This window comes from Neophocaena asiaeorientalis, unplaced genomic scaffold (genome assembly GCF_003031525.2).
Source record: "Neophocaena asiaeorientalis asiaeorientalis breed wild unplaced genomic scaffold, Neophocaena_asiaeorientalis_V1.1 scaffold79, whole genome shotgun sequence".
In the NCBI taxonomy this organism is placed as follows: Eukaryota; Metazoa; Chordata; class Mammalia; order Artiodactyla; family Phocoenidae; genus Neophocaena; species Neophocaena asiaeorientalis.
The window spans coordinates 4,595,522-4,607,724 of NW_020175402.1; the positions used below are offsets into that span (position 1 = coordinate 4,595,522).

Below are 12,203 nucleotides of genomic sequence, written 5' to 3' on the forward strand. Positions count from 1 at the left end.
TCCCGGACCGGGGCACGAACCCGTGTCCCCTGCATCGGCAGGCGGACCCTCAACCACTGCGCCACCAGGGAAGCCCGTGAACTTCTAATTTTATATAAACGTACTCTTTCATATCTCACTTCTGCCACTCAGCACTCTCTGAGATTCATCTGCGATGTTGTGTGACTGCAGTTCACTCCTTCTTGTTGCCGTGTGGTTTCTACTGTATGAATAGACCACAATTGAACTGTTCTTTCTACCGTTAATGGACATGGAGTTGTTACCAGTTTTTTGACTGTGACAAATAATGCTGCCGTGACATTCTTACACTTGTCTTTCGTGAACACTTGCCCATTTTAACGCTGGGTGTAAACCTAACTGTGGAATTGCTGGGTCATGGTGCAGTGTGTATTCATCGTTAGTAGATGTTGCCGGTTTTTCAAAGTTGTTTTACCTACTTACACTCCTCCCAGAAGTGTGTGAGAGTTCCGGTACTCTCCAGCACTTGGTATTTTCCATCTTTTTAATCACAGCCATTCTAGGAGATGAGGAATGGTATCTCATAGTGGTTTTAGTTTGCATTTTCCTGATGACTGATGAAGTTGAGCACCTCTTCGTGGGTTTATTGCCATTTGGACAGCCTCTTTTATGGAATGTCTGTTCAAGTCTTTTGTCCGTTTGAAGAAATTGGGTTGTCTGCCTTTTCCATCTATTTTGCAAGAGTTCTTTGTTTAATACGTCGGCCCTTTCAGGTCTCTTGCTTCCCTCATATTGTTTCTGTAAGGGCCCCAGCATGCCGGGGACAGCTTGTCTGAGAACTCAGCAGGGCTTCACACTTTGACTTCTCTGTTTAGCCAGATGATTTATGTAGAAGAACTTCACCCTTTTGTGTGTGTGTGGCTGGTCACAGGCGCCCTAACGCACATCCTCCGTTGGTGCTGGTGATGACAGAGGTGCCGCCGCTCCACAGAGCGCTTTCCACAGGCCAGACACATTCTAAGCACTTTGCACATCAGCTCATTTAACTGTTCCAACGAACCTATGAACAAGGAATTAGTATTACTCTGCCCATTTTATGAGTGAGGGAGCTGAGGCTCTGGGAGCTTAAGTAAAAGCCTCATCGCTAAACTGTCCCCAGAGTCTGTGCCCCTAACTTGTGTGTGATCGGATGCTGCTTTGCACAGCGTCTGTCCCTTCATTTTCCTACCCTTCTTGTCTTCTAATTTTTAAGGGCGTCTTAACAAGCACTCACTGTATCTTAATGTCCAGCATGATGGTGGGGCTCAGCCCCAGGGAGTGCTGGCGTTACTATGACAGCAGCTGCCATTTTCGAAGCCCTGTGCTAAATATTTCTGGTACATAACTCATATGCTCCTTCCTGTAACCCTGGGGGCCGAGCACTCTCATCAGCCCCATTTTACGGGTGAGAAAACCAAGGACTAAAGAGGTTAAGTGACACATCAAGACCACACAGCTACTGCTGGTAAAGCCAGGGTTCACACTCTGGCCCGTCTGCCTCCTGACTGAAATCACAACTCTGCCCGAGCCGCAGCCTGTTGACTCAGTGGCTGCACTTGGCCTCCACAGTGCGGGTGTTTTCTTGTTTGGGATTTGGTTTGGTTTGGTAATTTGGCTGCTTTTGAAACCTGGGCCCAAGTTGCTGTATGGTGACTGTCAGCTGGAGCGCGCAGCAGCTGCCCCTTGAGCCTGTTGGCCTGGCTCTACGGGGAATATGCAAGGACCATCTCGTGAAGCCAGCTAACCTGCGAGACTCAGCTGATCTAACCTGCAAGGTCTCTGTGTGTTTCAGAGGTGTGATTCATTCGTTCATTGCACAGCATTCACGTAGCACTTGCTCTGTGCGAGTCCCTGTGCTCGGTGCTGGGGGTGAGCCGGCGTTCCACAGAGAGATACGGCTATTTACGGCTGAAGGAGCCCCCACTGGCCTGAGCTCAGGGCGCTTGAGGGATGTGGTAGACAAAGGCTGGAACGGACAGCTGAGCCTTCCACACCAGGATGGGGACTTCAGGCTTTATCTAGCAAGTAGTAGGGAGCCATTGAAGGTCTTCGACAGGGCTCAAGGCGGTACCGTGAGCTCATGGGAGGAGGAGGAGGAGGGTGAGAATGAGCTTAGTCTGGGGTGTGTTGGGGTTGAGGGCCTATGGGACATTCAGTGGTTGCCATCTGGTAAGCAGCTATATGAGCCTGGACTCAGGAAAGCTCTGGGTTAGTGTCAGAGATCTGAGAGTTGTCGATAATTAGGTAATAGTTAGAGGAATGACTATGACTAGAACCATGCCAAGGGAGAGGGGGTGGTTGAAAAGTAAGTGGAGTGGTTCAGCCCCCTCAGGTTACAGATGAGCAAATGGGGCCAGAGGAAAGTCATTTGCTTAAGGCCTCACTAGTTAAGTGTCATTCATCCATTCATTCAGCAGTTATTTATTGAATACCTACTTTGTGCTGGGAACTATTCTAAATGCTGGGATGCAGCAGTGAGCAAAACACCCGTGGAGCTTACATTCCAGTGGGTGGGTTCAGAAGACAATTAAGTAAATATCCAATGGTGGTAAATGCTGTGGATAAAGATAAAGCCGGGTGAGGAGACTAAGGAGTACAGGTCCGTGATGGCTATTTTATATGGAATGGTCTAGGGAAGGCCTCACTGATAAGGTGACATTTGAGCTGAAACCTGAAAGAAATGAGAATGAGCCAGGCCGATGCTTAAGGGAAGAGTATTCCAGAAAGAGGGAACAGCAAGCGTGAAGGCTCTGAGGCAGGAGTGTGCTTGGCATGTTGAAGGAAGAGCAAAGAGGCTGGTGTGGCCAAAGCCAACTGAGCAGGGAGGAGAGTGCTAGAGGACCAGAGAGCGCAAGCGACGTGGGTAGGGGGCAGGGGAGAGATGAGGTGGGGCCATCAGGCCATGGTAAAGACGTTTCCTCTTGAGAGCAGAACCCTTGGAGAGGACATGATCTGGCTTACATTTAATAGGATCGCTCTGGCTGCTCTGTGTAGAACAGGCTGTAGGGGTGAGGTCAGAAGCAGGAAGACCAGTTAGGAGGTTGCTGCCGTAACCCCGGGGGAGGGATGATAGTGGCCGGGATCAGCGTGCTGCCAGGAGAGGGGCTGAGAAGTGCTTGGGCTCTGGGTGTATTTTAATGGTAGAGCCAGCAGAGTTTGCTCATGGATTGATTGAGGAATACGAGAAAAAAAGAGGAATTGAGAATGACTCTTAAGATTTCAATCCAAGCAATGGGAAGGATGGAGTTGCCATTAGGTAAGATTGTGTGACAGCGGATTTGAGGAGTTCCGTGTGGACAGTGGAGTTAGAGGTGCCTCACAGACACTGACCTAGAAGTTTCAAGTCGGCAATACCAGCAGCACTAAGGCCCCTTTGTAGCCCCTTCCCCTCTCAGATTCTGGGTCCTTCTGCCCCCTCTCTGGGCCCGTCTTCTAACTCTCCCATCCCTGGCAGTGGACCTGGGCCACCGGCAGCCTGCCCACATGGAGAACTGACCCGGGCCCTCTTCCCCCAGGTTGTGCACAGGGACCTCAAGCCCAGCAATATCCTGTATGTGGACGAGTCTGGGAACCCTGAGTGCCTGCGCATCTGCGACTTTGGCTTTGCCAAGCAGCTGCGGGCTGAGAACGGGCTCCTCATGACACCTTGCTACACCGCCAACTTCGTGGCGCCTGAGGTGAGTGGCCCGGCCTCCTCGGCTGCAAGAGTGAGGGGACCTGGCACGGGGAGCCTTGTGTCCCTTCCAGAGGCCCCACGCTGTCCAGAACCCGTCTCTGTGGCCTTGGCCCGGGTACCAAGGGAGGATCAGCCCAGGCCTGGGACCCTTGTCCTACCCTTTGGGGAGGAGCAGGCAAGCATATGGGGCCACTCGCCACTGCCCCTCAGACAGACCACCCTCCCCTGCCTCCCTTCCTGCCAGGTACTGAAGCGCCAGGGCTATGACGAGGGCTGCGACATCTGGAGCCTGGGCATTCTGCTGTACACCATGCTGGCGGGGTGAGTACCCCACTGGCCTGCCCCCCTCAGCCCCCCGCCCCTTCCTCCAGCCCTAGTGTAGCTGGGGTGGTGCTTGTCTGATGGGAGAAACTCAGCCCTGCCTCAGGAAGGCCTGAAGACAGGGACATGGCCCTGCCTTTGGGAGCTCCACCTGGAGGAGGAAGTGCCACCCTTGGGAGCACCCCGTCTGAAGGGGGAGACACAGTCCCCCACCCCTCCCCACCCCTGGCCCCAGGATGGAGGCCAGAGGCTATACCCAGACTGGGTGGACTTTTCCCCAGATACACTCCATTTGCCAATGGACCCAGTGACACACCAGAGGAAATCCTGACCCGGATCGGCAGTGGGAAGTTCACCCTCAGCGGGGGAAATTGGAACACGGTTTCAGACACAGCCAAGGTGAGTCTGTAAGGCCTGGACCCTGCTCATTTGTCAGGCGGGGAGGCAGGGTCCCATCCCAGGGCTTTTCAGCATTTCACAAAAACAGGTGACCTGCAGCCTCATTTCTCCAAGTGGAATGTCCCACAAATCTCTGTTGCCATATTTCTCCAAGTGAAAGATTCCCAGGCAGACTGCCCCCCACACCTTGTTTGGAAACAACTTGGTGATCATTTACTGGCCCTTCCCGTGTTCTGGGCCCTGTAGGGGAACAGAGGGCTGCATCATCACAGCCCCTGCCGTGGGGAAACTTAGTGTGAGGTGAGAGACAGGCTTGCACGCAAGGAACAGAGATGCCAGGTGTGGAGAGGCAGGTCCTCCTGGCCAGGGGTACAGGCAGTGGAGACACGAGCAGAGCCCCGGGTTACCGGGCAGAGAGGCCTTCTCAGAGGAGGGGACATTTGAGCTTTCACTGTTAGCAATGGGTTCCAGTCATGGGAACCTCTGTGTCAGACAGAGGTTGAGCCCTTAATGAACAGCACCACCTTGCATTAACCTTATGAGTCAGGTATTTTTGTTATCCCGTTTCTCAGAGGCGAAACTGAGGCTCAGAGAGTTAAAGTAACTTGCCCAGGAGATGCAGTTGATGAGCAGGGGAGTCAGGTTTTGAACCTGCCCAACCCCAGCCTTAGGTTCTTCCCACCTTCCTGCATGGCTTCTAGAAGGTGAAAGAGAAAGGGAACGGCCTTCCAGGAAGAAGTCCTGAAGAAGGGCATGTGCTCAGGGAGGCCGTGGAGTGGTGTGGAGAGTGGATCGAAGGGGCCACTGCAAGGGTCCAGGTGGGAGATGGCAGGAGATGGCTGCCTTACAGACACAGCTGTGTGCGCCCCTGCTAGCCCTTCCCACCAACCCCTTCCTGCTGTTCCTCCAGGACCTGGTATCCAAGATGCTGCATGTGGACCCACACCAGCGCCTCACAGCTAAGCAGGTCCTGCAGCACCCGTGGATCACCCAGAAAGACAAGCTCCCCCAGAGCCAGCTATCCCACCAGGACCTGCAGACCGTGAAGGTATAGACACCCAGGCTGCCAGGTCAAGGTTCCATGGGCAGGGACTTGGGGTGGCAGAGCCAGGAGATGCCATGTGTGTCTCTTCCCAGGGAGCCCCAGTCTGACATGCAGGGGTGTCTACAGTGTACTCATGGCCCCCCTGGTCCTCTAGGGGGCTCAGCCCCTGAGCTCTGAAGCCTCCAGTCTGATGGATGAGGCAGGACTGATGACCATGAAGAACCACCAAGGCGGGATTAACAGGGGCCTGTGGGGGCTGTGGAACACTGGGAGGGGCTGGCCTGGCCCTGGAGCACATGCACCTCCCACCCTCGGGAACTGACTCCCACCTCCTCCCCCAGGGAGCCATGGCAGCTACATACTCTGCGCTCAGCAGCTCCAAGCCCACCCCTCAGCTGAAGCCCATCGAGTCGTCTATCCTGGCCCAGCGGCGGGTGAGGAAGCTGCCATCGACCACCCTGTGAGGGGCCGGAGCATCCAGGCCGCAGGGCAGTGCTAGCTCGACGGAGGCAGCGTACTTCCCAGAGGGAGCGGGCCTGAGTCACAGGGCCAGAGGGAGCGGAGCCCCTAGGGGGCCCAGATCACCCCGGGGAGGGCGTGAGAAGTGCCTTCTCCTCCCCCAGGACGCACTCTTCTCGGTTCAGGCTCTGCTGGTTGAAATCGATTCACTGTACAAACTCTTGTCTTTTTTTAAGAAAAAAATGGCACCAACCACCATGGATTTTTACAAGATCCATTTGCCTTTCTGGGAGCAGAAGTAGCCAGTGCAGCCCCGGGAGGGGCACTGAGTCACACTAGGGCTGTCTGTAGCTGAGACTCCTTAGAGCAGCTTTAGGGTCCCCCTGGGGGGGACCCCTACAATTGGCCATCTGTGGCCATCTGCACCCACCTCCAAGGCAGTCCAGCGTCACCTTCCAGAGCCCTTGGCTGTTTGGCAGAACTTGCTCTATCCCCATCGGCTCCTTTTCTGTTCTGTTCTGTTGGGGGTTCTGGAACCACTTTCTGCTAGAGGAGAGGACCAAGGCCCCGTGGCTCCCAGCTCCAGGCACCAGCATGCACATTGGCCGTACCACTGGGTCCTCTGCAGTCAGGTCGGGCAGCCCCTGAAGGAGCATCTGGCAAGCACTTTTTGGCTGACTTCTGTTGGAGTCTGCCACAGGACAGAATTCACAGGAGGCCTGTGGGGCAGGCCAAGAGGGGCAGGGGCTTTTTTCATTCCTTCCTCAGCTGGTAACTCAGGGTTCATCTGTCCACGGCCTTTCTAATAAACTTACAGTTGAGTTGAAGCTCGCTTGTCTCCACTTGTCATCCCTGGATTTGCCCTCCCTCTGCTATTGGGTGTTGAGGACTTTGGCAGTGACAAGTAGTGGGCCAGGGCCAATTAGCCCAGCTGCTTGGAGCTCAGTTGGGGAGCATGTGGGAGTCCCGCTGGCTCTGCCCACACATTCCTGTCAGGGATTCCAATATGGTATTGATTATAGTAATGGGATTACTAGCCACTAGTGACCAAGTGCCAGGGCCTTACATGTATTTCTCATTTAATCCTAACAACCCTGTGAGGAAGATGCTATTATATTATTATCGCTGTTTAATAGACGGGGAAACTGAGGCTCAGAGGGGGAATGACATTTCCTAACACAATTTTTTTCTGAGTACCTATGCTGGCCCTGTTCCAGATGCTGGTGAACCAAGTAGAAAACAAGGTCATTGTTTTCCTGGGTCTTACTTCCAGTGGGGAAGCAGGCAAGTAAACAAAGGTCAGCTACTGATGAGACACGCAGAGTTAAATTGGGATGAGAGATGGGGTGATCAGGGAAGGCCTCTCAGGGGAGGTGACCCACAAGCTGAGATCTGAATGATGAGAAGGGCCCAGCCAGGACCAGGAAGCAGAGGGCAGAGTCAGGACAAAGGCTCCAAGGAGGAAACAGGCTGGCCATGCTCAGGGACTGGAGAGAAGCTGACAGGGCTGCGGTGTCAGGGCCAGGGCCAGGCATGCTGGGCCTTGTAGGCCAGAGTAAGGAGTTAGGATTTAATTCTAGATGAGATGCTAGCTCCTAAAAGAATTTAATTAAGCAGGAGAGTGACATGATTTGATTTATATTTTAAAAAGACCACTCTAATGTGTAGAGAAATGATGCGGGGAGAGGGCAGGCAAGAAGCAGGGCGGCCAGGTCGGTGGCTTCTGCAGTAGCTCACACGAGAAAGGAGGTCGCCTGGACTAGGGTGGTGGGAGTGGAGATGGGGAGGGAGTAGACAGGGTCCGGATATGCTTCGGAGGTAAAGTAGACTGCACTTGCTTGCTGTCAGTTTGGATGTAGAGGCTAAGAGAAAAAGGAGACGCACAGATACCTTGTAGGTTTTTGACTTGAGCAGTTGAGTACTGAAGGAGAATTGGGGGGAAGCAGGTTTGAGAACTCTGGGAGGTGCCTTAAAATATCCAAATGGAGGTGTCAACCAAGAGTTGTAATTAGAAGTCGGAGTTCTGGAGAGAGGTCTGGATTGGAAGTATAAATTTGGGAGTCATTAGTTTGGAGAAAGTTTGTAGAGCCAGGAAGCTGGACTTTCATAGTGTGGTCCATGGACCGGCAGCATCAGCATCACCTGGGAGCTTGTTAGAAGTGCAGAATCTCAGGCCCATCCCCAGACCTGCTCAGTCAGAGTCTACGTTTCAATGAGATCTGCGTGCACGTTAGAGTCTGAGAAGTGCTATTGTAGGGACTGAGCAGACGAGGAGACTGATTGAGCCCTAGCACATACTAGCATTTAGAGGTGACCTGGAGGGGGGAGAACCAGCAAAAGAAACTGTGAGATAACAGTCAGTGAGTGGGGACCTGCCAGTCTGGCAAGATTCAAAGCTTTATCAACGAGGGTCTTTTGCTTCTGGTATTTCTCAACCTCCTCACTTTATAGATAAGAAAGTAAGGGCCCAAGAGGTAAGTCCTCTTATGATGGAAGGAGATTGTGACACTAGCAGCTCAGCTTCTGAGCTGGCCTCGGCTTGCAGGTTCTGAGCTAGCAGCCTCCCCACAGGAGCAGGGAATGCTGCACTGGAGCTCTGGTGAACACCACTGACACACATAGTACTGAGTCCCTGACCTGGGTATGTTCCACTTCTCTGTGCAGTGAAACCAACATTTTCTGTCCCACCCACCACCCTAGGTTGTCCACCCTGGACCCCATCATCACAGCTGGAATCCTGAGCACCGTCCCTGACCCCTTCCCCCACTTCCTACATCCAGTCTTCCTCCTGGTCCCATCAATATCGTTCCCTAAATATTTTTGGGATCCATCCCATCCTCTCCATTCTCCCTGTTTACCGCATTTTTTGTCCTTTGCCACAGGCTACTAATTCCCTTCAGTCTTTTTTTTTTTTTTAATTATTTAGTTTTGGCCGCGTTGGGTCTTTGTTGCTGCGCGCGGGCTTTCTCTAGTTGCGGTGAACGCGGGCTACTCTTCGTTGCGGTACGCGGGCTTCTCATTGCGGTGGCTTCTCTTGTTGCAGAGCAGGGGCTCTAGGTGCGCAGGCTTCAGTAGTTGTGCACGCAGGCTCAGTAGTTGTGGCGCATGGGCTTAGTTGCTCCACGGCATGTGGAATCTTCCTGGACCAGGGATTGAACCCATGTCCCCTGCATTGGCAGGTGGATTCTTAACCGCTGCGCCACCAGGGAAGTCCCCCCTTCAGTCTTTTGTGTCCGCAGCATACTCCATTATAATCACAAATCTGACCCAGCATTTATCCTGGAGTGGCTCCTCTCTGCCCACAGAGAGAGCCCAGACATCCTAGTCTGACAGCCAGCGTCCTGTGTGATCTGGTCCCCGCTGAGCCCCAGCATCAGCTCTCATAACTTATCCCCATACTGCTCACAAGACCTGAACATGTTCCTGCCTCCACTGGATTGTGCATGGCTACCTTCTACTCATCCTTTAGGAAAATTCAAATGACACCTCCAGGAAGCCAACAAGGACATCCCAGACAGGGTTTGGCAGTCCTCCTTTGGAATCCCCAGGCGCTCTCACTCCATCTCTTTGTATATCACACAGCTTTGGAATTAGCTGATGATGTGTTTTCTCCCTACCCAGTCTGTGAACTCGAAGGTATGGGCTGTGTTTTGTTCATTTCTGTATCCCAAGCACCTAGCACCAGGCCTGGCACACGGTATATTGGTCCTCAGCTAGTGTTTGTTGAATGGGTGAGCAAGAGAGAATGCAGGAACAGTGGACTTGGTAGTGCTGGAGGAAGTATAGAAACTTCACCCACAGAGTTGCAGGAGCCTGGAAAGGCATCTAGGGAGGAGGAAAGGAAGCTGATGCTCTGAGACACCAAGCAGTGTCTTGCCCCAGGCACCAGAGGGAAGATTCAAGAACTAGGAAATGGTGATGGGTAGAGTGGGAGTCCACAACTGCTTTCTCAGCAGCTAAACCCCAAAACTCAAATATTACTTCCCTTCTCTGAGCCTCAGTTTTCTCACTTGCTAAATGAGGATCATAATCTGTGCTCATCTCATAGCATAACCTGAAGATCAAATGAGCAAGTGAGTCTGAACATGTTTTGGAAGGTAAAAAGTGTGGCTTGTACAGTCAAGCTTGTTCTAACTTTTATAAGGTCGGGATGGCCCCCCAGGAACTCAGTGGACTCCAGAAACACAGTTCCAAGCCACCAACATCTCAGCCAGGAAATTTCCTGAGTGCTGACTCTTTGGGCAAAACCCACTAATAGAAATTACCCGGCTTGGGGAAAAAATTGTCAGTCCAGATGTCCCCAAGTTCCAGAGTCACTCTTCCCTTCAACACTTGAATAAGAATGCCTGAGCTTCCACCCTGTAGGATGCCCCTTCCCATGAAATATCCGTTCCAGTCTATTTTTTTTTAATACGTATATTTTTTAATTAATTTATTTTTGGCTGCGTTGGGTCTTCATTGCTGCGCGTGGGCTTTTTCTAGTTGTGGGGAGTGGGGGTGGCTCTTCATTGAGGTGCACAGGCTTCTCATTGAGGTGGCTCCTCTTGTTGCAGAGCATGGGTTCTAGGCGTGCAGGCTTCAGTAGTTGTGGCACACGGGCTCAGTAGTTGTGGCTCGCGGGCTTAGTTGCTCCACGGCATGTGGGTCTTCCCGGACCAGGGCTTGAACCCGTGTCCCTTGCATTGGCAGGCGGATTCTTAACCACTGTGCCACCAGGAAGTCCCCTTTCCAGTCTATTAAACAAATACTATGTGGAGATGCTGGATGCCAGGTGTTTTCCAGGCTTTATTTCATTCGATCCTCATGTGAAGGAGATATGCTTTTTTTTTTGGCTCACCGCGTGGCTTGCAGGATCTTAATTCCCCAACCAGGGATCGAACCCGTGCCCCCTTCAGTGGAAGAGCAGAGTCCTAACCACTGGATCACCAGGAATTCCCAGAGATATGATTAATTCCATTCCACACATGAGAAAGTTGAGTCTAAGAGGTTAAGTGATTTGCCCAAGGACACAGCTAAGTGGCAGAGCAGAACTCAAATCGAGGTTTGTGTGGTTCTGAAACTCACCCTTTTTTTTTTTTTTTAAGTTTATTTAATCTATTTATTTCGGCTGTGCTAGGTCTTAGTTGCAGAATGTGGGATCTTTAGTTGTGGCATGCAGACTCAGTTGCGGCATGCATGCAGGATATAGTTCCCTGACCAGGGATCAAACCTGGCCCCCCTGCATTGGGAGCACGGAGTCCTAACCACTGGACGGACTACCAGGGAAGTCCCTGAAACTCACTCTTAACAGGGTGATGTCCCACCTCTCTGCTTCCAAGATGCCCAAGATCTACTTACATGTTCCACAGACCTGTCTGGTTATCACTTTTCCCCTCAGCCAGCCATGTGGTCATAAAGGTTCCTATAATATTGGGGTCTGGTCTCAATTAGAAGATGTAGCTGTTAGAAAGTTACATTTACCAGCTGGCAAACAGCAGGAAACACCTTAGGGAATTTGAGGAGTTTCCTGTGGACAGTCTCAGAAGGTAGTGAGTTCCCCATCGCCTGGGCTGCACATGCAGAGAACTAATGGGACTTGTCAAGGTCTTAGAGAATATTCCTGTTCCCAGTTGGGGACTCTTTAGATGATTTTACACACCCCATCTGAGTCAGAGACGCCAATTCTCAGTTGTTGGCACAGGCATTGAAGCCCCTAGTTGTTTCCTGTTTTCACCCACTTACATTTTGTGTTTTTCATGATTATTTCTGAGACAGGCAGCCTCAGAGAGAAATCTGGTTTCCCTCAAATGTTATGCATCCAAACATTTGGTACTTTGGTTAACACATGGATTTAATCCTTGATTTGGCCATTAATTTAATGGCTATGATAGTAGGCATGATTGAGTTCCCACTTTTTACGGGGCACAATATATACATCACCCCTAATACTCAAAGCAATCTCATGAGGTAGGTATGATCATTTCCATCTTATAACAAGGAAACTGAAGCTAAGAGAGGAAGCTGGCCCACGGGTCTCCAGCAACAAACGAGGTGGCTGAGCCAGGTTTTGAGCCCAGGTCTAATTTGGCCCCAAAGCTCATACTAAGCCACCTTGCTGCATGGGCTAAATTTCACCTTAAAGTGACTCATAAAACCTCACAGTTAGAAGGGTTCTAAAGGCCTAGACCCAGTCTCTGCCCATGACAGGAATCTCCCATAGATGGTTATCCGGTTTCTTCTCAAATACCGCCAACCACTACAGAGACCCCACCACATCACAAGGCAGTCCCCTGTATGGCTGGAAAGTTCCTCTGCTTTAAACTGAGG

General features: G+C 51.8%; 1 protein-coding gene across 5 annotated transcripts in view; it reads left to right on the forward strand.

The window, feature by feature from the left end:
- Nucleotides 1-6,724, forward strand: part of RPS6KA1 (ribosomal protein S6 kinase A1) — a 35,752-nt gene extending 29,028 nt beyond the window's left edge. For all 5 annotated transcript variants that reach the window (XM_024766566.1, XM_024766569.1, XM_024766568.1 and 2 more), the window contains 5 exons: nucleotides 3,513-3,674; nucleotides 3,918-3,994; nucleotides 4,276-4,393; nucleotides 5,304-5,441; nucleotides 5,780-6,724. In XM_024766566.1, coding sequence (XP_024622334.1) covers nucleotides 3,513-3,674; nucleotides 3,918-3,994; nucleotides 4,276-4,393; nucleotides 5,304-5,441; nucleotides 5,780-5,902 — 618 coding nt within the window. In that variant the 3' untranslated portion in view covers nucleotides 5,903-6,724. The remainder of the gene's footprint in view (nucleotides 1-3,512; nucleotides 3,675-3,917; nucleotides 3,995-4,275; nucleotides 4,394-5,303; nucleotides 5,442-5,779) is intronic.
- The last annotated feature ends 5,479 nt before the right edge of the window (nucleotides 6,725-12,203 follow it).